This window comes from Furipterus horrens, unplaced genomic scaffold (genome assembly GCF_987537825.1).
Source record: "Furipterus horrens unplaced genomic scaffold, mFurHor1.1.pri manual_scaffold_2, whole genome shotgun sequence".
In the NCBI taxonomy this organism is placed as follows: domain Eukaryota; kingdom Metazoa; phylum Chordata; class Mammalia; order Chiroptera; family Furipteridae; genus Furipterus; species Furipterus horrens.
Genome location: NW_028327172.1, coordinates 207,019,372 through 207,042,160, shown reverse-complemented (window position 1 = coordinate 207,042,160; position 22,789 = coordinate 207,019,372). Strand labels below are relative to the sequence as shown.

General features: G+C 41.0%; 2 protein-coding genes across 3 annotated transcripts in view; one reads left to right on the top strand and one right to left on the bottom strand.

The window, feature by feature from the left end:
- Positions 1-306: 306 nt before the first annotated feature.
- PACRGL (parkin coregulated like) lies at positions 307-15,256 on the top strand. The gene is made up of 10 exons (XM_090267021.1): positions 307-456; positions 1,953-2,020; positions 4,070-4,137; positions 4,264-4,418; positions 6,366-6,433; positions 7,984-8,074; positions 9,617-9,751; positions 10,231-10,338; positions 11,075-11,155; positions 14,640-15,256. Exons 2-10 carry the CDS (start codon positions 1,971-1,973, stop codon positions 14,694-14,696), a joined length of 813 nt encoding a protein of 270 aa, XP_090123147.1. The 5' UTR covers positions 307-456; positions 1,953-1,970; the 3' UTR covers positions 14,697-15,256.
- An 807-nt stretch (positions 15,257-16,063) lies between these two features.
- The window catches only part of KCNIP4 (potassium voltage-gated channel interacting protein 4), a 391,027-nt gene continuing 384,301 nt past the window's right edge, over positions 16,064-22,789 (bottom strand). For both annotated transcript variants that reach the window (XM_090267023.1, XM_090267022.1), the window contains exons 5-8: positions 21,668-21,775; positions 19,696-19,800; positions 18,953-19,015; positions 16,064-17,539 (exon numbers count right to left, since the gene is read on the bottom strand). In XM_090267023.1, the coding sequence (XP_090123149.1) occupies positions 17,492-17,539; positions 18,953-19,015; positions 19,696-19,800; positions 21,668-21,775 (324 nt within the window). In that variant the 3' untranslated portion in view covers positions 16,064-17,491. The remainder of the gene's footprint in view (positions 17,540-18,952; positions 19,016-19,695; positions 19,801-21,667; positions 21,776-22,789) is intronic.

The window sequence follows — 22,789 nt, the reverse complement described above, 5'->3', positions numbered from 1 at the left end:
CAGCTGGGGAACCCCGGGAATTTCAAGGGCGCCAGAGAGCTGGAAGGGTTAAGTACACGGAGCAGGGAGACGCCGCGATGCAAGGAGATAGGAGCCCGTGCTCCCCTCTGCTTCCTGGACCTCTCATTTCAAAATCAACCTCCACCAGGTACCTTTTTGTCCCCAGACGGAGCACACAGCCCAGGAACTGCCCTTTTCACCTCTGGCGCCTAGTTGCCAGGGCAACCCTCTTCCGCCGGCGCCGGCGCGACAGCCTCCCTGCTATTGGCTTGGTGGTCGTAACGTGCGTCTGACGTCAACGCGCAGCGCCGCGAGACCCAAGGACCGCGGGAATCTTCGTCTTCCCGAAACTCCGGCAGCGGGCCACGGCACTCGCGGCGTTGGCCGAGCGGTCGCCGGTGAAAAGCCTCATCTGGGGTGGCAGCTGGTGGCGGGTCGCAGCGGGAGGGAGGCGCGGTAGGAGCGAGTCCCCGGAGCCGTGGGCGCGGGTGCGGGCTTCTGGCCGCTCTTCCCGCCCTCTCGGGGCCCAGCCGGCTTCTGCCCTGGCCCGTTGCTAGGGCTGCCGGACTCCGTTGCTAAGGTCCCTGGTGATGCTGTGAGCTAAGAGCTCGCGCCCCCCCCCCTTTATCCCCCCCCCAAATTTTGGCTTTGGCCCATCGTAGCCATCCTTCCCGTTAATTCAAACCGGCCGCCTTTTCATCTACTCTCAAAAAAAAAAAAAAAAAAAAAAAAAAAAAATCAATGTTTTTCTCCAGTTTCCCCATGCCTCCACACCCCGGCCCTAAAGTGGCCATTGGTATTAAGAAATAAATAGTATTGGAGGAGTAGAGACTAGGAAAATTAAAGACAGGTTTTAAGACCCTTATTACGGGCCCTTTCGGATTACTTTGTGCTAAAAGGAGACTGAGGTAGGTGGATGTTGGACTCTGTCGCCGTACTTTGGAATTAGAAGGAACTTTAGAGACGGAGCATGGCTTCTTTCGTGGGGTACCTATTATGCTTTTAGAACTTCCTAAACACAGGACTAGAGAATAGGAAATAATGTGGCACCTGCTCTTGAGAATTGAGCAAGCAGTTTCTCACAGTGTTCTAAAAATGGGGTGCGGGGGGACAAGTGCTTATAGAGAAAGAGGTAGGATTTATGAACTGTTCAGACAGTGAAAGCAAGGTGTGTTTCTGTGGCATTGACAGACGCCTGCAGCCCTTTGTCGATTCCCTGCAGCAGCAGCTAAGGGAACCTCAGAGAAAAGCGAGGGCCCCACAGTGGGGCCCCCGCTTGTTTGCTCTGATACTGTGACAGTGTCTGGGTGTTGGGATAAGTGGATTTGTAGATTCTAGAGTCTGTTTAGAATCTATATTGTTTTGTAAAACATTGGTGGCCTTAGACTATTTACAACACTAAGCAATTGCCCATTTTTCATTTCCTTCTAATATTCCCCTTTTACCACCACTCTCTATATGTTATTTTAATGAAAAAGCACTCAACAGGGTGGTTGAGCGTGGGGTAAATTAAGCATTTTCTTTTTACAAACAATTCATGCTGCAGGTTGTCAGTAATCTAGGCAGATTTTTTTTTTTTTTTAATTAAGCACACTTAATTTGTCCTTAAGACAAAAGGTGATACTTTTACCAATAAGAGAAAAAAAGTTAATTGTTTTGGAAAGAAACTAAGGTGTTTTGAAAGTGGACATAGAAATATTTGCATCATTGTGTGTGTGTGTGTTCTGTTGTTATTCCTGAAAATTACATAAGTCTATCACACGTAAAAACTGCCCTGTATACTAAAACCTTTGGAAGCTCATTTTTCTAACATGTTTAAAAGTCAAATGAAGACTTTCAGTGGCTTTTAGAACTCTTTCATAATTCAGTACCTTCCCATTAGTACCTTAAAAGGAACAGCTTTTTGATATGAAAGAGTACAAATGTTATTGTTCCAACAAAACCTTTTGCAGAATTGATTGTGTTGGAAAATGTGTGTCATGATTTGGTGTGGCAAACTCTGCACTTCTTATGATTGTGGGTAAGCATCTTTGTGGTATTTTTTCCACTGTCAGGTATAACAATTTACGATCAGAACGAACTAATCCTCAGATTGACGTAGCCCAGATTATTAAACCAGAATTTTCAAAAACAAGGAAACTAGTCACCTTCACCCCACTACTATTGGTGATACTAAAAACCACTTTATATCATTATAAAGAAAGTGCTAAACCTCAATATAGCACTTACTATGTACCAAGAACTTTTCTAAATGTTTTACGTGTATTGATTTACTAGTCTTCATTAACATTTAGAGTAGCTGTTGTCGTCGGCAGCCGTCCGTCTCGAGAGACGATGGTGTAGCTTCTTAAGAGTCTATCTGCACCGCCGAGAATGGCTGTGCAGTCCGACTCGGGAGTGACACGGCATCTGTCTCCTCCCGTGTTGAATCGACATCTTGCGATGACGCTGAAGCTACAGAGCCTGGGCAGGGTGATATGGAGGGTCTGCTGTTGCCCATGCAGCAGACCCCCCCTCTCTTCGCAGCTGAAGGATCCAAGGGAAAGACAGAGTCGATACAGCTTGGGTTCAGGTGCGCCGCAGGAGTTGCCGGTGTTGACTCCAACGTCAAACCGCCTTAGGGACTCCGGCTCCGGATTTTCTGTTGGGGTTTACTCCCTTAGCCTTTCCCCTGAAGAGGTATGCCGCAAGGCAGCGGAGGTTTTTTGGAGTCAGAGTTTTCCTTCTCTGATGTGCCCTGACTGGAAGATCGAACCAGCGACACTTAGCTCGCAGGCCGACGCTCAATCCACTGAGCTAAACCAGCCAGGGCTAGTAGCTGTTGTAGTTACCCTAAATTATAGAGTTGGAAATGAGGCACCCGTTTTTTAAAAATAGAAACTTAGATTGTATTGTTCCTCATCAGGAGCTTCTCAAAACAGGCCAGGTACAATCGTAAATACCTGTTAAATAATCACGGAAGTGCTGTATTAGGTCAGCATATTTAAAGCTTGCCTTAGCTTATCTTAGAATATTATCTGACAGATTTAATGAGATTAATGACCATATTTCTAGAAAGTGCCTTGGGAGTGAATGTGAAGTGTAATATTGGGAAGTAAATCATCTGCTGGTCATAGGATGAGAAAATTTGGTCAACGTACTAAATAAAAGAAACAAAGTTAAAATTCTGGGTACAGAAATACTAATATTTGGTTTGACCTTACAAGGCACTCTTATCTGGTCACATCATGTTTGAAACAGTATCAGGCTTGATGCTATTCTGTGGAACTTTATCTTCCTTGTGAAGGTTTCTAATTTATTAAGTAGATGAAAATCACCTCATGTAAGGAATCACTTCAGAGAATATCAGTGTTTATCCTGAAGAAAAGACAGCTAAAGAGCTGAGTCATTGTCCTCAAATATTTGAGAAGCTTTCATTTGGAAGTGGAGAGGACCTTACTGGTGTGGCTGCACGGGAAGACCTTAGAGTGTAGTTGAGGAGTAGTCATATATGTAATGACTGTATTAAAGGCATGAAGTGGGAAATGCTCTAATGAGAGGATGACCGGGGTGTCCTGTAAGGGAGAGAGGAAGCAATCAAGTAGAAACAAGGAAGCAGCGCAGGGATTAGAGCGCACGGAAGTGAGCATTTGAACAACGGAGGAAACGGGGAAAGGCTACGTGAACTTGGGATTGGAGTTCGGCCTAGAAATACCAGCAGGCCGTTGGGTCTGTGAGCCTGGGTGTGTGGTGGAGGATTCCTTGGTAGAGACAGAAGTTTAGAAATCATTGATTAGGCGGGAAATCATGGGTTATGAACAAGACCCCTTCCATTAACAGGAAAGAGGGAAATATGGAAGAGGGAGAGGTGCACCGCCATTGGCTGCTGAGCAAGGTCATATGTTACCCAGCAACGGCCTTCGTAGGCTGGGTTCACCTCTCGTTTCATAGATTAGGAAATTGAAGCGCCATACCGTTCCCTTTTTGTGTGTCTTTTACTGTATTTTCACTCTACTCTGTCTTGGGCTTCATATTATTAGTGAATTTTTCTTTTCAAAATGTTTTGAAATCAAGTTTCATTGAACTGCAGGAGTAAAGGGGAAGCGATGCAGAAGTCTGAGTGCCACGGAGACACACAGCTGAGAGACAAAGGGGCAGGTACAAAATGTCGTTTTTCAGTGCGGAGGGCGACTTCATTAATGATGCGTTCTGTTAGACCCGTGAATGAGGGGCAGGTTTTATTCTTTTTCATTGTTGTTGATTTTCTTTTTTTTTTTTTTCCAGGTAATTACGATCAAAGGCCATCACCAAGTCCACAGATAACACATAGGACTACAGCTCTACAGAGCAAATCCTCACCGTCCGCCAGTTCACCGGAGTCTGCAAGAAAAGTTCATCCTCGACCAAGTGATAAGCTTAACCCTAAGACAATTAACCCGGTAGGTACAAAAGACGTTCCTGACTCAGTAGATTTGTCTAAGTCACATGCACTTCGCACACTGTTGCACCATTTGAATTCTCCCCTAAGTCTCTTGTGCTAGTTTTGAGGTAGTGATGGAGCCAGGGCGTGTGGTGGCGGTGATGAAGAATGGAGATGGTGTGGGAGAGCGTGGAGATTCGAAGGGATGCAGTAGATATTAGCCAGGTTTGCTCGGTCCTGTCTCGTTCATGGGTGACTGTTGCAGAATATAAAATAAATGGCATGTCAGCCTTACTTTTTATTTGCTGTGGTTATCTGACTTTCTAATATCAATGAATACACATATTTATCATTGTCATAGGATGAATGACATGCCTCTATGGTTGCATAAAGCACTCTCACCATTCTTCTGTGACCTATAAATTGCTCTGCCAGGAATCCTAACTATGGTACCAGCCTCCTTTTGCCTTTTCACAGTAGTTGGATCAGCTTTGACAGACATGAGGTGTAGGCCCATGAAAGTGCATAACTGTGTATAGATCCGTGAATTATCCCAAAGTGAACACACCCGTGCCACAGTCCCAGGGGGTGCTTGGTCCAACCTCTCATAGGGTAACATGGTAATGGTTCCAGCCCTTGAAAGGGGTTCTGGGAATACCTGATACTCTGGTTTTGATGGCAGGTTAGATGCATGGGTGAGGATGCAATGAACGAACCAAGGGACAGGACTCTTATCTGACTTAGAAAAGAAGAATGAAACATAGTTTGAGTATCTGTGTTCCTTTGCTGCTCTCTGTAACTCACACACTGCCAGGGAAATTGAAATCCTGACAGACACCCTGATATTTTCTCGTGGTCGCTTCCTTTTCCCATATTTAAATGAAGGAATTTACAGCCCTAATTTGTCTTAATTTTTTCCCAATCTAAGCCACGCTTTTTCACTTAATTTCCTTATCTGATATGATTCTTACCTGGAAACAATTTTTAAAACATATTTTTCTTAGCAGGGATTATAACTTGATGAGTAAAATGTTACTATCACTGTGAATTATTACACAGAACATGGATTGAGTTTTGCAAATGAATCTATTATCGTGATATTTTATTTTGATGAAATTTCATATGTATTTTTACTCAAACCTGTTTTTCTAGAGGAAAAGGGGCCAGTTCTAAACTTAAACTTTTAAGTATATTTTTTAATTACTGCATGTAATTAAAAATATTTCATTTGGTTGTATTCATATAGAAACTATGTATGCTGTGATTGTTTAACTGTTGTGACTGATCACCTGTTAAATCGCCTTTGAGAGTAGGTCCAGATTTAATCTGTTCTTAAGAGAATAATGCACAGTATAGCAAAACTGGAAGGTGTGAGGTCCTACAGCTAAGCAGACACACCTCCGCAAGTATTTGCGAGAGTCTTGCTCTGTCTCCCGCTCTGTCAGCCCTGCCCAACGCAAGCCTTTGATTCTTACGGAAGCAGAAAGCCAGGTCGGGAAATCACAGAGCATCACTAAGCTGGAGGACAAGTAGGAAACGCGCTGAAGGCTGAAAACAAATACGCCTTCCCTCACTCAACGCCTCTTCCCCATTCGGTTCTCACCTTACAGGGTTACAGTGGGGAAGGGGTGGGGAGGTTTATTATATCTATGATATTTATGTATTTATCTGTAGTATATTTATTTGTTATATATATGGTTTCTGGCCCCTTCAAGCCTTCTGAGGCAAGTTAGGGGTGAAGGGAAGTCTACGAAGTGCGTTTGTGGTGTTGCGTGTTCAGCCCTGAGAGGGCGGACGGGCTTTCTCAGCCGTGTTGCTGAGCAGAGTGATGCTGTGGGAAGTTAACCGTGGCTGGAAAGCCGGGGGGTTCCTTTGCCTCTGACCTGAGCAGGATTAAAATGGATTAGATATCACAAAGTGGAGGTGGTAGAAATATTTATTATATCCTTGTCATCTTTTATTTCAGTTTGGTGACCAGTCACGAGCCCCTTCTCCATTTGCAGCTATTTACGCTAAAGGAGGTATTCCTTGCAGGTAAAATCAATGCAAGTTACAACTCCCCGTGTTATACAAAATAACTGAGTAAAATCAATGTAGTATTCAATTTAAATGTATTGAAAGCTTTATTTACGAGGGAGTTTGAAACAAAGGTGACTTACACTTTTGGGCTGATGGATTGGTATAGCTCCTGGGACACTGTAGAAGAAAATAATTTGGATTCCAACATAGAATTATCACTAGATCGCCAGTAAACCACCAGATAATTTAAGAAATCGAACCAGTTTCTAAAACAATTTAGGCCTTCAGTGGCTTGGACAGGTTACAAATAAATAATCCTATTTTGTTTGTAAACTGAAAGTTGACAGTTTAATGAAATTGTTTTAATTGTTTTTTGAAATATATCTTAAATATACAAAATGTTCAATTTTTTAAAATTATATTGAAATATTTATGGTACGTATTTCTGTTTTTCTTTTGATATAATTCTTGCCACCTTTCTAGAGCGAAATCAGAATTATTTTAAAGAAAGTGATATACGTTACTAATAGAGTGATATCATTGTAAGATTTCGCTCTAGAAACATTTATTTCCTATGAGTATATCCAGTTTTAGCATGGTGTAGTTGATAGAAAGTTTTATTTTCATTGTGGAAAGAATAATCACAGCATCCTTTTCTGTTCTGCTTTGCTTTTCTAATATTTAAGAGTATAGTTTTCAATGGTGTCTGTAGACTCGGTGGACTGTGCTGTTCTAAATTGAACCTGTTAGCATTCTTAGACCTCCTTCCCCGCCCGCAGCAACTCATTGTTGCTACAGATGTAAAACAATGTTACTGAGGCCTCCGCTGTGAGGAAGGTAACGCAAACGAGGGCGCCAAGAGGCTGCGAACGTTTGAGGGGGGTAACGTTGTTCACTGTGGTGACGGTTGTGTGTAATCACACGTCAGGGCTCACCACACTGTACACTGAAGTCAGAGCCGCTTATTGCATGTGCGTTACGCCTCCATAAAGGCAGCTTAAAGAAAGAAGCCGCAGCAGTGACTCAAATTCAGGGGCTGCCCCTTTGTCACCCTGCATAGCCGCGTGGCCTTCCTGGCATCCGTCGTCTCTTTCACGCGGAAAAAACCTGGCTTGACTTCAGGTCATTTGTATTAGGGTTCAATTATCTATATCTTAAAAACAGTATTTATTATAGAATAAATTATTGTTTCTAATTATTACGTTTTTGTATTTTTTATTTCCGGTCATTATTTAGTTATAGTTATGACTGAAACGCATCAGCTGTAACATTTGCACTAAGACTCGCAGACAGCAACACGCTTGAGCTCCAAAACTAGGTTGCGCAGATGCAGGCTTGTTGAGTTTTCCAGCAAACACTTTTGCCGAAAGGGTGGGGATTTGTACTGTTATCAGCATGGCTTTATAAGATGTTTTTGTAACAGGGTTTGAAGTCATGGTTTTCCTACATGTTACAAAATAATTCTAATGTGGTTATGTTCTAGAAAGAGTCTGCATGTTGTAGGCAGTCACTGCTTCATATGTAATTCTGTCGTCCTTGTTACAGTTACGGTTTCTATGTTGCAGACTGGTGCACGGGTCAGTGAAACACAGGCTACAGTGGGAAAGTCCGCCCGGCAACCTTCCCTTTGACCCTCTTCTCATCACTTTAGCTGAGGTCAATAAGTACTCCACATCTCAAAAGTATTTATGGGGAAACTCTTGTAAAATTGCATTAAATGTTATTTTGTTCCTCATTAGTAAGTGGAAGTCTTTCCTTTTGAATTAAGAGCCAAACTGTAGGCATTAAAACACTACACTCTCTTAGGAACTAAATATAATTGGCGTATGATTATTAGAAACTAATTAATCAGCTTTATAAGCATGAGATTAGTCTACGCAGGTATTTATAGGTAAGTGGTTGAAATATTCATACAGAAAATATGATAGTACTTAGAATCCATGTGGAGGAAGATCTTTGTCAAATCAGGAGAACGCCAGTGGTTTTAAGTTTAAACTACGTCTCTCGGACAGTGAGGAGTGGTTGGTCTGTCTCTGTACAGCCGTCCTGTTCAAACAATGTGTCTCTTAGGAAACTGATATTAACTCCCTTATTTTTTTGGGAGGGAGTAGAATTTTCCAGGGTTTTGCCTACTTGTACCTTTTAAGTAGAAAATCATGCAGGTGTTTTTATAGAATTATTTAAATCACTTCAGATAGGTTCCTTCATATACTTAACGTCTGTGTCAGGAAAACAAATTGTGAGATCATGATAAAGGTAAGGAGTCCAATAATTATGCTTCATAAAGTGGTGTTTATAAACATACACTTCAGACTGATGCATTGTGCTTTCAGGTAGCATTTAGGAACGTAAACAAAATATTTATTATACAGTGGTCCCTCTCTATCACGGTTCACTTATCGCGGCCTCACTGTATCGCAGGGTTTTTAAATATAATTATTTATCGCGGATTTTTCACTATATCGCGGGATTTTAAAAAATATTATATTTAATTATTGCGGATTTTTCGCTGTATCGCAGGATTTTGTGGTACTGTATACGTATGTTGTTAAAGTTACGTAGGTTTAAGAGCGTAGAATATGTTTAAGAACATAAGTAGTGTTTATAAAAGTGTGGAAAAAGTTAATAAGAGAGTGGGAAAGGGTAGTAAGGGACTGGGAATGGTTTATAAGTGTGTGGAAAGGGTTTATAAAGCCTTAAAATATATATAAATACTAAAATAAATGTAAGGTTCCTACTTCGTGGATTTTCACCTTTCTCGGGGGGGGGGGGGGCTCTAGAACATAATACCCGTAATAAGTGATGGAATACTGTACTAGTAAGTTTTTTTCTTCCTTTTTTTCCTCTTCATTCTTTTTAGTTACCTTTTCTCTCCCTCCCCCTTCTCTCTTTACCCCCCTTCCTTTCTTCCCTTTTTAAAATATTTTTTTTTGCTTCTCTTCTTTTTTCCTGTTTCTTTTTTTCGGTTTAATTTTTTCTTTTCCTCCCTTCCTTCCTTCCTCCCTTCAGATAGAAATCTTTTCTGTCTCCTATATGTCTCTTATTCCACAATTTTTCTGTTTAAAACTGTAATTACTAAAATTATGTCGTTATTAGGAAAACAATAATAAAACGTGATTTTCACTTACATAAGTACGAACTCAGTTCTTATTAGTCTAGTCAAATGTGGACTGTGTCTTGTGTTTTGGTCTTTGTCAGGGTCTGAGAGAGACCAAGCATCCACACACCTTCGTCTCAAAGGAGGGCTTCAGAGAATTACTCCTGGTCCCAGATGCTCCTGAGAAAGCCATGCCTTTGCTTCCCAGACTGATCCCCGCGCTCAGGGCAGCTCTGGTATGTGCTTCATTCTCTGGGTTTTCTGTGGTACATGTAAGGCGTTTTATGACTTCCTTTTCTTCCAAATCATATGCAGATTAGCTTTTTACCTGGTGTTTTGATGTGTGTGCAGAATTAAGTCACTCTTATCCACAACCAGATGATTACTTACTTGAAAACACCTGTAGAGGATGTACTAAAGGTAAAAAGGGACATTTTGAGTAATTAGAGAAAGTAATGAACCTCAAAGCAGTCTTCCTGCATGCTGCGAGATATCGTAGTTCATGTTTCAGCCAAGCTAAAATCTGTATGTTGCTTCTACATGTCTTGCATTAAAGGTTATTTTTTTAAATTCTGGGTTTGATTGATTATCTTCTGATATTGAGTGTTGGATCTCAGTTTCTCTCCCCTGGCTTGTCCTTTCTCCTAACACATCCTTCCCTTTCCTTTTCTTTCCCTTCCTATCCACGCATCCCCGACCAACCAACGCTCCACAGGCTCATTCGGATGATGAAGTGTTTGAAAGAGGCTTGAACGCTCTGGTACAGTTAAGTGCTGTGGTTGGTCCTGCTCTGAATGACCACCTGAAACATCTGCTCACACATGTAAGGACCGAAACGAGTAAAATGGTTGGGAATATGTACCATGCACTATCCCTATCTCTTCATGATGCAGTGGCTTCAGATCATTCAGAACCTTAAAAATACACACACACACACACACACACACACACACACACACACAACCTTATCATCCTAACGGTTCATAAAACGTTTAACTAATGCACAGTGTACTCTTCAAACTTTCTTTTAGTAGAAAGCACCTAATGAGCAGAACTTAGAGCTGCAGTGAGAAGGAAGCAAAGGTGATACACACAGATTAATGAGCAATGTGATGGTTGGTTAGCTATGACTTACAAGCAGAGCTTGTCCGCCCGCCTGTGTCATTGTGTATTACTCTTGGAACACGTGTTTTAGAGCCTTAGCTTTCCGTCATAGTTCCCCAAATGCTCTTGCAAATTATGAAATGGAAAAGTATGCAAGTCCTTAGAACACTTACTCTGGATAGCACACTGTCGCAGGTTTTGTAGGATTGGTATCCTTTGAAATAATTATTTTCCTGAGAAACAGAGTGGCATCTATTATAGACACACTTCAGTGGGCTACTTCCTAAAAGAAGCCTTGAAGTGAAAACATACGAAGCGGTGTTCGTGCACTTACTGTACAGTAAAGGCGCGATGACGTTACTTCTGGTTATCCTGTTTTTTTAGTGAAGTTTTACTTATGGTGAATATTACTCCTTTTTCAAATCATTTTATTTCCCCAAACCTTACTTGTAAAGCTTTCCAGGAGACTGAGGGACAAGAAATTCAAAGAGCCCATCACCAGCGCATTGCAGCACCTGGAGCGGCACGGAGGTGAGGTAAGCAGCGCGCGCTACTGCGTCGTCATCGTTCGTACTTGTGACCGCGTTTCAGCCGCAGTGACTCTGCAGGCTGACGTCACTGTTTCCGTTTTGGGGCTCAGCACTGGGCCCTGCCAGGCCGCACCGTATGTAAGCGCTGGGTCCGCCCCAGGTGAGTGGGCGCAAGGCCTGTGCGCCCTCCCTCCGCTTACCGTGTGGCCCTGCGGCCAGTGTGGCTCTGCGGGTTTGTTTTTCTCTCTCCACGTTGGATGTTTCTGCTTTGACCATATAAAAGTTCAAAAAATAGCAGGATTAATGTAGAGAGCTCATTGAAAAAGAGTATTTTTCCTTTCATTTGCCATTTTTTTCTGTCTAAAAAATGTGTAAGTTTCCCACAATCATACTTTTTGCCAGTCCCTTCTTGCCTGCAGTTTCTTTTCAGAAATCCACTGATAGTCTTATGGGAACTCCTTTGTAGGTAACTCTCTGCTTTTCTCTTGCTGCTTTTAAGATTCTCTTTATCTTTCTTTCACCTTTGGCATTTAATTATGATGTGTCTTGGTGTGGTCCTCTTTGGGTCTAGCTTGTTTGGGACTCTCTGTGCTTTCTGGACTTCTTTGTTTCCTTCACCAAATTTGGGGGGGGGGGTTCCTTCATTATTTTCTCACATAAGTTTTCAATTTCTTGTTCTTCCTCTTCTGGCACCCCTATGATTTGGATGTCGGCCTATTTAAAGTTGTCCCAGAGGTTCCTAAGCCTCTTCTCCTTTTTTTTCAATTCTTGTTTCCTCATTCTGTACTAGTTGACTGTTTTTTTTTCTTATGTTCTAAATCATTGATTTGAACCCTGGTTTCCTTCCCTTCACCATTGGTTTTGTGTGAATTTTCCTTTGTTTCACTTAGCATAGCCTTCACTTTATCCCTTATGCATTTGCCATACTTAAGCATATCTGTCAAGCCTGTGCGCATCTTTATCACCAGTGTTTTGAACCCTGCATCTGTTAGGTTGGCTGTCTCCTCGTTTGTTAGTTTGGCTGTCTCCTCGTTCTTTAGTTCTCCCACTGGAACCTTGATCCATTCCCCCTTTTGGGCCATACTTCTCTGTCTCCTCAGCTTGACAGGCTCCTGTGTTTGTTTGCCTCTGTGTCTTAGGTAGAGCTGTTGCTCCTGTTATGTTGCAAGGGGCGGAGCCTTAGGGATTTGTCAGTACAGGACAACCTCTTCCACCACGTTGTGGCGCTGTATGTGAGGGAGGGGTCTGAGAGGCAACAATGCCATCTGCCCAGCACTCGCCCCTTTTCCAGGCACTTCTCCCACTTCCGTATGGGACTGGCACCCCTCTAGCTGCTGTCCTGACCATCGTTCCCAGAGTGGGTGGGTCTGTGGACGTTCTAGGACCTTGGGGGCCCTTTAAACAAGCGGACTTTGCGGATAGACTGGTAGTTTCTTCCTCCGCCGCAACCCCCACCGGTCTGCACAGTCAGAAGCAATGAGGCTTGATTTTCCCTGGTGCTGGGACTGTGAGCTGCGTGGTCTGGTCTGGTGCTGGGAGTCCTCCCCAGGTGTCCCTCCGACTTTTTAAAACATGTGACTGGGCTTTCTGCTGGCCTGCGGCTGCGCCGCCACCACACCATGTCCTCTCCACCCTGGCTTCCCCCTTCCTACCTGTCTGGATGAATATTTCTTCTTTATATCTTTGTTTGCTGGACTTTCATGCAGCTCGGTTTTCTGGAACTTCTCGTTGTCTCTAGTTTTGAGGTAGTTGTATTTCATCTTAGTTGTGGAGGGAGATGCAGCGTATCTGTCTAGGCCTCCATCTTGGCCGGAAGTCCCCTTAATCAGATCTTAATGACAGAGTTACATTGCATTTTAGGTATAAAGAAATTCATATGACTGTATACAGGTTTAAAATAGCAGGTTCTTTTTGTTTAAGCTTTGCCGAAATTACCCAATTTGATCAATTTCAGTGACCTTTTAAATTGATAGTATTCTTTGCATAATGAATTCCCTCAGAGAAAGGTTGAGGAGGAAGTAATTCCCAAGGCTACTTGATAATGGGTTTCTTTGTTTTGTGTGGGCCCTAGGCTGAGGATTAGCATTCAGACACCTAGTGGTGATGTACAAAACCGTCCCCTGCCCAGTTCAGGAGAAAGGGAGGGAGTTCTTGCTTGCAAATGTGCCTGCTGCTCTGAGAACTGGAATGCAGAGTGAATTTGTCCTTTTCTCCGCTGTGAAATGCAAGTAAACGGATGCTTAATGACGGCACCGCTTTTTAAGCCGAAACTCTTCCCAGGTGGTTTTCAGACATCCTGCGGACTGGTATGGGGAGAAGGGCAGGTCCCATATGTCAGGTTGCATCCGTGTGCGTACAAAGGAAGGGATAGTTTGTGCATAAAGTCTAGAAATAGCACACTAAGATTTGGCGGGGTCTCCCAAGGGAATAGGTGACCAATCCAGGGTCTCAGAGACAGAGGGAGCCTCTTCACTGCTTGGTCTCCTTAGTTTTGAATCCTGCTTGTACGGAATAAGAAAAGATTTTGAAGTCACAATGGATATTAAGTATTAGTTATTCCTTCAGGTATTTTTCTCTGCTTGTTCTCTCCTAATATCTTACCTAATATTTTTATGCAACGCCTTGTTGCAAGTACATCAATTATTATTTCATACCATATTATTCCATATCAAAGACTTCTCAGCTTAATTATTTTTTGTGCTTATTTTGGATACTTGTCATCCTTCATGAAATTGATGAATGTTCTCTTTTCCTTTCTAAAACATAAACATTTATTTTTCTTCCTCTTTAAGTATTTAGAGACGGGTCTACAAAAGAGTCTTCTCTGTGTTGTGGCGCCTCATTTCTTAGGGTCTCCATGTATCTGTCACACGATGGAAAGATTCAACTTCTGGGAAAACAAAAATGTCAGTGACAGTCACAGTGTCATTTCCTTGTAACTAGTCAGTTTTTAACCGGCCTTAAATTGAAATTGGTTCATTCTGAGCTTGATTTATGTTTTCCTGTGTGATACGCACATTTGTCCTAGGCCCATGCTTACACACGCCTTGATCTTTATTGAGCACTTGGGAAGCGTAATACCTGCCGGCTGTTTCATTGAGTGCTTTTTAGACAGTAAACTCATTTAGTCTTTGCTGCAACCCTCAGAGGGAGGTTTTGTCGTTATCCCCTTTAAAGATCTAGAAACTGAGGCACAGAGACCTGATAACTTCCAGATATGACAGGGAGTGACTGGCAGAAGCTGGATTCAAATACTGCTATTCTGGTTCCTAACTACCTCTCTAATTAATTATTTTTTTAAAGTAAGCGATAACCTATATTTTATTTAACTCAGAAAAAAAGTTTCACTTCTCTTTTCATCATTCTGCTCTTACCCCGTTTTGTTTGTTTTGAGTTGGGTCCTTTTTTAAGCATGTTTTTGCAAATGTAATACCAATTAGGGGAACCCTGCATGATATTAACAAGGCTGGTTTCTTTTTCCTATTGACAGGGAAGCCTTTTCATCATCAAAGCTAAAATTCCAACATATTGCTCCATATGTTGTTGAAGAAGGGAGCGACAAAAACCTTTCTGCTACCTGGTGACAGGTGTTCAGTGCTGACCCTGGACACCTGTGGAGCCTTTTCAGATTCACTTCGGTTTATTCTTCTGTAAATCACAGCCACCATTCATCATTTACTAGTTTGAGAAGGATATATATATAATTCCACTGAATCATAGTAAGTTATTCAACAACCAAAAAGAATGGTTAATAATGGGAAGCTGTTTTAAAAAATTCTCTAACCAGACAGTTTTATGAGGTTTATTTTTCCTATTTCTATGGTTTGTGCAAACAACTATTGTTGAGTTTACATTAGATGTGTTTGCATTTGTTTTTTATTGACTTATTTATAACCTGCCTTTTGTAATCAGTTTGTAGCTATACACGTATTTTAGACATTTTGCCATTTCTGGATTTTATATTAAGGCTGTAACAATTTACAATAGTGGACATTTGTGAATTCACTATTAATTGTTTTTAAATATGCATTTTATAATGTAGAATGCTTGGGAATATCTTTTTCCAGCGTATTACAGTTTAATAAAAATTTTAATGTGTAAATTCTCTCATTAGTATGTTGTTTATTACAACTCATTAAAACTATCTAAACTTTAGGTGTTAATTGTATTTAAGTAAATGTTATTTTTGTTTTTCATAGTCTTACTTTAGTACATGAAGAGATTCATAAATTAAAATGGTAAAACTCCTGTATGTAGTCAGTGATTTTTGTTGTGCTTGCTTATGTTGAACAAATAAATTTAAAAAGCTTTTGAAATCTACAAGCATCATTCTGAGTGTGGATATGGTAAAAGCTGACTCTGGATCATTCTGCAAGAGACAGGAGGAAAAGAAATAAAAAACAAGAATAAGAACTTCCATTTTAAGGGCAAGAATAGAGCCCATAGAAACTCGAGTAGTCCCTCACAGCGAGTCCATACCAAAGCGTGGCGTCCATACTTCTCCGAGGGTGGACGTTAGGGGTCACTGTTACATAAGGGCAGCAGTACTGTGATCCAGAAGCAGCAGAGAAAGCACCGTCTTTGCTCCTTCCCTGCAGTACCTGGAGTGAGCTCTTTGCAGGCTCATTTTAGATAGTCTCACAGCTGAAATCTAAAAGAATAAAATAATTTCTGAAGCATCATAAATTGCTGAAATGCTTGTCCTTCAGATCTGTGCTTCTTAGTTCCCCGTCTGGTATACACTTGCCTCAGGTCTCCCTTGTCACATCCTCAGATCACATTAGTCACAGCATCTGCCTGCCCCCAGCCTCGCTCTTCCTCTTCCTCTTCCTCATATCCCTCAGCACCACCGAAGGCAAAGACGTGTACAAACTAGAAAATGCCACAAGCAAAATTATTTTTAATCTAGTAATTATAAAATGGGTTAGAATAACCTATAAGTACAGTAGAATTATAAACATTTTATTTGCTTTTATTTTTTCTTTTTGAAATACAAAATGTGCACATAGAGTTTACACAAACACGCAATGGCGGGTTTCAGTGTACATGTATTGTACTACTTTTAATTTCTACACTGGTGATAGCAGGGCGGCTTTCAACATCCTATCTCTACACCAGAATAGATACCTGATTTATTGTTGCAAAGACAGCTGCAAGTTCCCTCCTACTGTAGCCTCTTGGTCTCGGTGATATTTCTGCAAAACGGAAGGGGTGTGTATCTAGTAATGTGGCGACTTTACAATTTTGGCTTAAGTGTTTTAGAAAGAATCAGAACTACTGGAGTTTTACGATAAGCTAAATCAACACAGTCCCAATGAGTTGCTTAGCGCTTGTATTCATTTTCAACTAAAGGTTGGTATTGGAGTTCTCACTATAATGGACTCACTGGTGTTTTCAGCGTGATTTTTGCTTGCTGTTTCTAGCACACATTGGGGAGAGCAAGGGTTCTCTGTCCCTGGTGGCATGTACTATAAGGTGCTGTGAGGAAGTCAGGGAAAGGGATGCAATAGGCTTCCGATGCTGTTACTTTTTACTCAGCATTCCCAGGTACTGAAGGACAGATAGCCTGACCCTTTGCATTGGCCTGTGAACACCCTCACTCTGTTTCCACACCTTGGCCTTCCACTGAATGACAACAGAAAACAGTCAGCCTGGAAGATGGGACAAATCCAAAATTATATACATCATGTAGACCTTAGCTGTATTATGTAGTTATGAAAAAATAAATGCTTATTAAATAAGCTATTAGGCATATGCTGACATTTGGTGATAAACTAATTTGTTTTATATTGGAAAAATGCCAGATAAATGGATGTTTTTAACAGAAGGCAGCAAATCCATAGAGACTGGGATTATGTGTTTGCTTTCTTAAATTGTAATCTTGTTTACATAAAGTACATAAATGGAACAGCATACAAACATGAAAATTAATTTCTGGAAATTAAATGCAGATGCCAGTATTTTAGAAAACCATTTAAAGTCCTGGGGTTGAATACATACAAATGAGTAGCAAAAACATTTTGAAGTCATTGGTAATGGGAAGGCCTTAATAATCCCATGGCTAAAGTATCAACAAAACTATATGCCAGATTCTATGACTTTTTGAATAGTCACAGGGTGCGAAATGACTGAAACCATCCCAGAAACGCAGGGGCATGAAAAGGATGCAAATTTAAAAGTGGAAAACTCAAATCTTGTGGGAAGTGCTTCATATTAAAACAAAGCTGGCTTGCATAATATGCTTCAGTGTAAAGCTGAGCAATCTATGCTAAAAGTGGTAGCTCCAACTTTAAGTATGGTGGAATAGTTCACATTTGTCTGATTGAGGATGTGTTTGACAAGTTAAATCACATTTTCAAAGAGCTGCATGGAGCGCATTATGTTTTCATCCTGTAAGGGAAAAACGGCGAGATTAAATTCAGCATATTTGCAAGGGAAAGTACAATAAACCCTCACTTAACGTCACTGATAAGGTCTATGCCTAAGTGCAACGATGCACAGATATAAACACGGGTTAAATTCCTACAGCATCGCAACATGATAATAAATCAAGGACACTGAATGAAATGAAACAATGATATTTGAAGACATGCTGCACATTGCTTTCCCTCTAAATACTGCCTTTCTCTGAACAACCACCTACGCCCAAGGCTCAAATAGTTTGCAGATGTAACCAGCATTCCATTCATGCTCCACATAGACAGTTGGAGGGCCCATTGGATATTCTTTTGAGTCTGCCAGGCTTCAAATACTTCATTTACCTCTCGGTGTTTAAATAGAGGATATTTCTCAAATCAGAATGCCTGAATAGAAACTATAGAGTTAAAGAGAGTAAGTCAAAGGGAGCAAATGCAAATTGTGGCATTCCAGGTGCATCACAGACTCGAACATGCAGAGGGAAACAGGTCTGTGTGTGAGTTAGGAGCCAATTTCATGAGGAATGGAGTTTGGGGCTTTGCGACACGTTTACGGTAATTGCACTTCTCTCTGGGTGTGTTAGGGCTACTTCTACGTGGCCTTTAGGAGCCTTTAAGAGGCAATGGATGGTCTCTCAATGTCAGAGAAAGAATTGTTTGGGGGAAACCACTGGCCAGTGGCTGACTTTGGTTTAGCATATTCTTTAGAATCACAAGGGACAGACTTGGGCATTACAGGGGCACTTGGAGACCGTATGTGAATGGCATTCGGTGAGCTTTGTGTAGTAACGGTGAACTAAAGCTGAACTGATGATGACTTCCACTCCTGGAGCCACGTCACCACAACAGCCTGAGGCAGGCTGATGCCACCAAGTTAAGTCTCTCAAAGACCATCAGCTCGAAATACGAGTATAGAAACAAGCAGGAACCAGAAGGGAAAGTACATTAATTTATAAACAGGAAAGCTAAAGCAGCAACAACTTCATCTGTAGTCTTAAAACTGTGGATTGTGGCTGTAGGCACACGTGAAGTCAAATAATCCTAGGCTAGCTACACCTGGTCTCCCACCAGCTGGGTCTCTCCCCTGAGGGAATTCACCGCTCTTTATTTTTTGTGACCGAGGACTATTACGGCTTCAGCCAAAAAGCCATTTCTTGGCCACATACATTAAAGCAACAATGTTTCTCTTAAAAATCATCTATAAGCCTAGGCTCTGATGAACACTCAGCTGTACCGGAATTCTAATCCTATGGAGACAGCATACATGTTGTAGGCTAAGTCCAGGCAAAGAGCAATTTAAATGCCACATGTTTTCTTCTCAATGACGTATACTCTCTGAAGGATTTAGGGAACAAAAGCTCAGTCTGCGTTTCCTGCTGTTACTTACTTTTTGGCAACTTTCGATGAATTCATCTATGGTAACAACTCCATCTTTATTTTTGTCCATTTTCTGTTCAGAGAGAAAAGAACGGAAGTCTTTTTCAGGCTTACCTCCTGATAGCCTCATACCTGAACCAAATGAGCTGAAGCTGATGGGGGCGGGGACAAAAAAAAAAAAAAAAAAAAACGACCGGGGCCACGCTTGTTTAATGTGAGGGGCTGCCTCAGAGAGCAAACTAATTTGTTAGCGATAGGAACCATCTGGCTGCCTCCTTTTAGGCTCTTCCCTGGTCAACAGTCTGTGGTGTAGATCCGGAGTCGTTGACGTAGGTGAAAGCCTGCCCTCTAGCTATGCCAGAGCTCAGGGAATGTGCTGGAACTTTCAGAACCTCGGCCTTCTCATTTGTCAAATGGGGCTAATGAGGATTTATAACCTCATAGGGTTCTTGTGAGAACTGAATGCAAAAAAGAAAAAAAAAAAAAAAAGGAAAAAAACAATACAAAAAAAGTGAAACATGGCAGTTGTTTAGTGTTCTATCTAGGCATACTGTGAATGTTCAGTAAGTGTAGCTCTAACTATTATAATAAACTCAAAACCAAAATTATTAACTTGGTAGGATGGCGAATATTCTATTTTTTTATCCCTTTTAGGAAACAGTCTTTTCTTTACATTTTTAAAAATCATCATGGCACTTTGAAAACAAAAACATTTACTCTTAGCTTCTTTCTGACTACTGTTTGCATTCCTACCTGGAAAAACGTCTCCACGTGTTGCCTGGGAGCGTCTTCTTTGAGGACAGGGTATGTGCACTTCCCCATCATGTCGTATATCGCCTTCATTATATCGAGCATTTCCTGAAAAGCCAAAGGCACGCCCGTGAGGCTGCAAATAATACGTGGGGAGACCGCGCTGAGAAGGGGTAACAGGTTACTTCCACTCAATTTCACATTTCTCACTTTTCTTTAGTTCTTCATTAAATGCCTTTTGGTCGAGAGGAAAAGGCAACAGCTTTGTGCATGAAAAGCAGCAGAACCAGGATGTAAGAATTATTTCTGATCTTGGTTTGAAAATGAAGTAAATTCCCACGTATCAAACATGATCAGAAAGAAATATTTTGGTTTGCAGTTTGGGTTTCCATAGATCCCACACAGACTATCTTTGTTTTATTGAGTTATTACAGATCTTACATGTTCGTTATCAATTTTTTTATTGAAAACAAAATGTAACTCCACATCATGCGAATTATACTAAAATTAAGTGTCAAAGCTCATTAGAATTTTTATTTTATTTTATTTTATTTTTTTTTTACTATAGCTTTACTTGAAGAAATCACACATACAGAGCGGTCAAATGATTCTGGAAAAACACCTTAAAATTTCATTATTATTTTATTAAAACAAAACCTAGTTTTTGACTTATTTTCAATCTTAGTGAAAATAATATAATTATTTTGACATTCAGATTTATTGTTTCACATTTGTTTCCTTCATATTGAATTTACCACATAAAAGAATCTGGATTGAGTTGACAATATAAATGTGATATACATTTACTTTTGAGAGTATTTAAGTCTATTATAAATGATAAACTAGTCTGTAGTTTATAAATCATAGGTGAAACTTTTAAAAATGGTTTGAGTTTAGATAAGTAGTAAGAAGTTTGTTTGCCAAAGGCAGAATTCATGAGATCTATTAGGTTTAAGTAGTAAGAACAGCATGTTTGTATTAAACAAAGGAAGAGATAGAAAAGGATTGAAGGACAAAGAAATGACTAATATTCCTGAGGCACCTGAGTACTAAATGCTTATCTTATTATATATCACATATACCAGAGGCACTAACTATTCAGGATATGTTCAATATACAGACAAAAATAATATTCATGAAGTGTTAACTCAGCCACCCATTGGTAAGGAACATTCTGGACTCCATGTGTCCTCTGCTCAAGAAACACAAATAAAACCCATGGCTATTGAATCGTGAATCAGGTCATTATAGCTGCGGACAGGTGCACTTGTCACTTTGTCTCCAGCAGAGCAAGTTCATGTCACTGGCTCAGGATACCTTTTATTTGAGGGGCAGAAAGACAGGATATAAGAATACTGAGCCCTCCTAGAATTCAGGTAATGTGATTCTTCAACCCCATTTGCATTTTATCCTAAATTTGTTAACTTACCCCATCCTTTCTCCCTTGCTCTGACTGTGTTCCAAATTGGTTTAATGAACCATTTTATAGGATCATCTTATTTGGTCTGTGGATCTTCTTCCCTGCCTAGCCTGCCTAGAAGTGTATGTGGGGGGAGGGGTCCCTCCATTCTATCAGTCATTTTCCACACAAGTCATCACACAATCTATATTACTTTAAAATGACATCTGTTTCCATATGGATCATGTCATATGGGGGCAGGGAAGGTCACAGACCACATATTCGAACATGGTTTGGGTACATCTTCTTCCTGTCTAATTCCAATCACAGCCTATATTTTATTTACAGTATTTATTAAAATGCCACAAGGAAAAAGGGGATACTCCTTATATGTTTTATAGTTACTTTGCAGATTCACCACTTCCATTCCCCATTTTTAATTAGGACATGTCTCTACCACTACATAAAATATTTTAGATTTCCTGAAAAGGCAATTTCCAAAGTAAATTTTTTAACATTTTGAAGTTAAAAAATGAAAATGTCCCCAAGGATAGCTGTTGTAGAAGTATTGCTTACTTCTTTAGTGATGTAGCCATCTTTATTTATGTCGTATAAATTAAATGCCCAGTTGAGTTTTTCTTGTACTGTTCCCCGGAGCAAAATCGAAAGACCCTTGATGAAATCCTAAAAAGAAATTAAAAAAAAAAAAAAAATACAATTTGATACGACATCTCTAAAAAAGTAAAATACAAACTCAGGTAAAATTCTCCCTTAAGTGCTGGAAGCCAGGGCTACAATCCTCTGGATTTTGAACCATCTACGTAGCAACGTTATCGATGTGTTCTCGCTGATTTGTTTCTCAGAATTCTCTGTGTGCACCAACCACACCCCAGAGGTAACATTCTCAACTTCCCATCGGACACTGTGTAGTTTGTAGGGATAACTGTCCATGCCATCTGGGTTAGTAAGAAAGCTGGCCTGCTGCTGCCTTAATTGTGCCAATTTCTGCCGCCAAGAACTCTGCTTTGCAGACCTGGACTTTCTGAACTTTCCTGGACTTTACCATGATCCAGTGCAACATGGCGCATGTTTTCCTGGGCTATTATAAGGAGGCTGGTGACATTGTACCCCAGGTCCTGAATGAGAGAGCTGACAGATAAGGGATGGGGAACTTCTGGGCATGGTTTTGGTTTATAGCCCTTTGGGGAGCAAGAGAAGTGATGGGTCTCATGGAGAATAGGGCTCTGAGCAGGAGTGCTCCCAGCTCACCTTGGCCCCAGGTTGGAATATTGTAAATAAAGACTTGTTTCTCTCAACACTAATTGTTGGGTTTTTCTCCAAGGTGCCATGTCAAAGAACCCCCTTTTGCTCGGTAACACTTGAGATGAGTCTTCCTACTCAAGGCTGTAGAATACCTTTCCCTTGTTCAAGTTACTTTTGTCACTGAGTGTATTGGTTTCCTTTTGCTGCTGCAAAAAACTACCTCCCACTCAGTGGTACGAAATAATGCACAGTCATTATCCTACAGTTCTGGAGGTCAGAAACCTAAAATGGGTTTCACTGGGCTGGCATGAAAATAGAGGCAGAACTACCTCCCTCCAGGGCATCTGAGGAGAGAATATGCTCCCTCACTGTCACCAGCTTCCAGAGGCCACCTCCATTGCTCAGCTTGTGGCCCCTTCCTTTATCTTTAAAGCA

Bases quoted from the DNA above. Each gene is read 5' to 3' on its own strand.
- PACRGL (XM_090267021.1), top strand. From the start codon at position 1,971: ATGTGTGTCATGATTTGGTGTGGCAAACTCTGCACTTCTTATGATTGT. The intron at 2,021-4,069 runs GTAAGCATCTTT...ATTGAACTGCAG, and splicing joins TGCACTTCTTATGATTGTGG to GAGTAAAGGGGAAGCGATGC. The intron at 6,434-7,983 runs GTAAAATCAATG...TCTATGTTGCAG, and splicing joins AAAGGAGGTATTCCTTGCAG to ACTGGTGCACGGGTCAGTGA.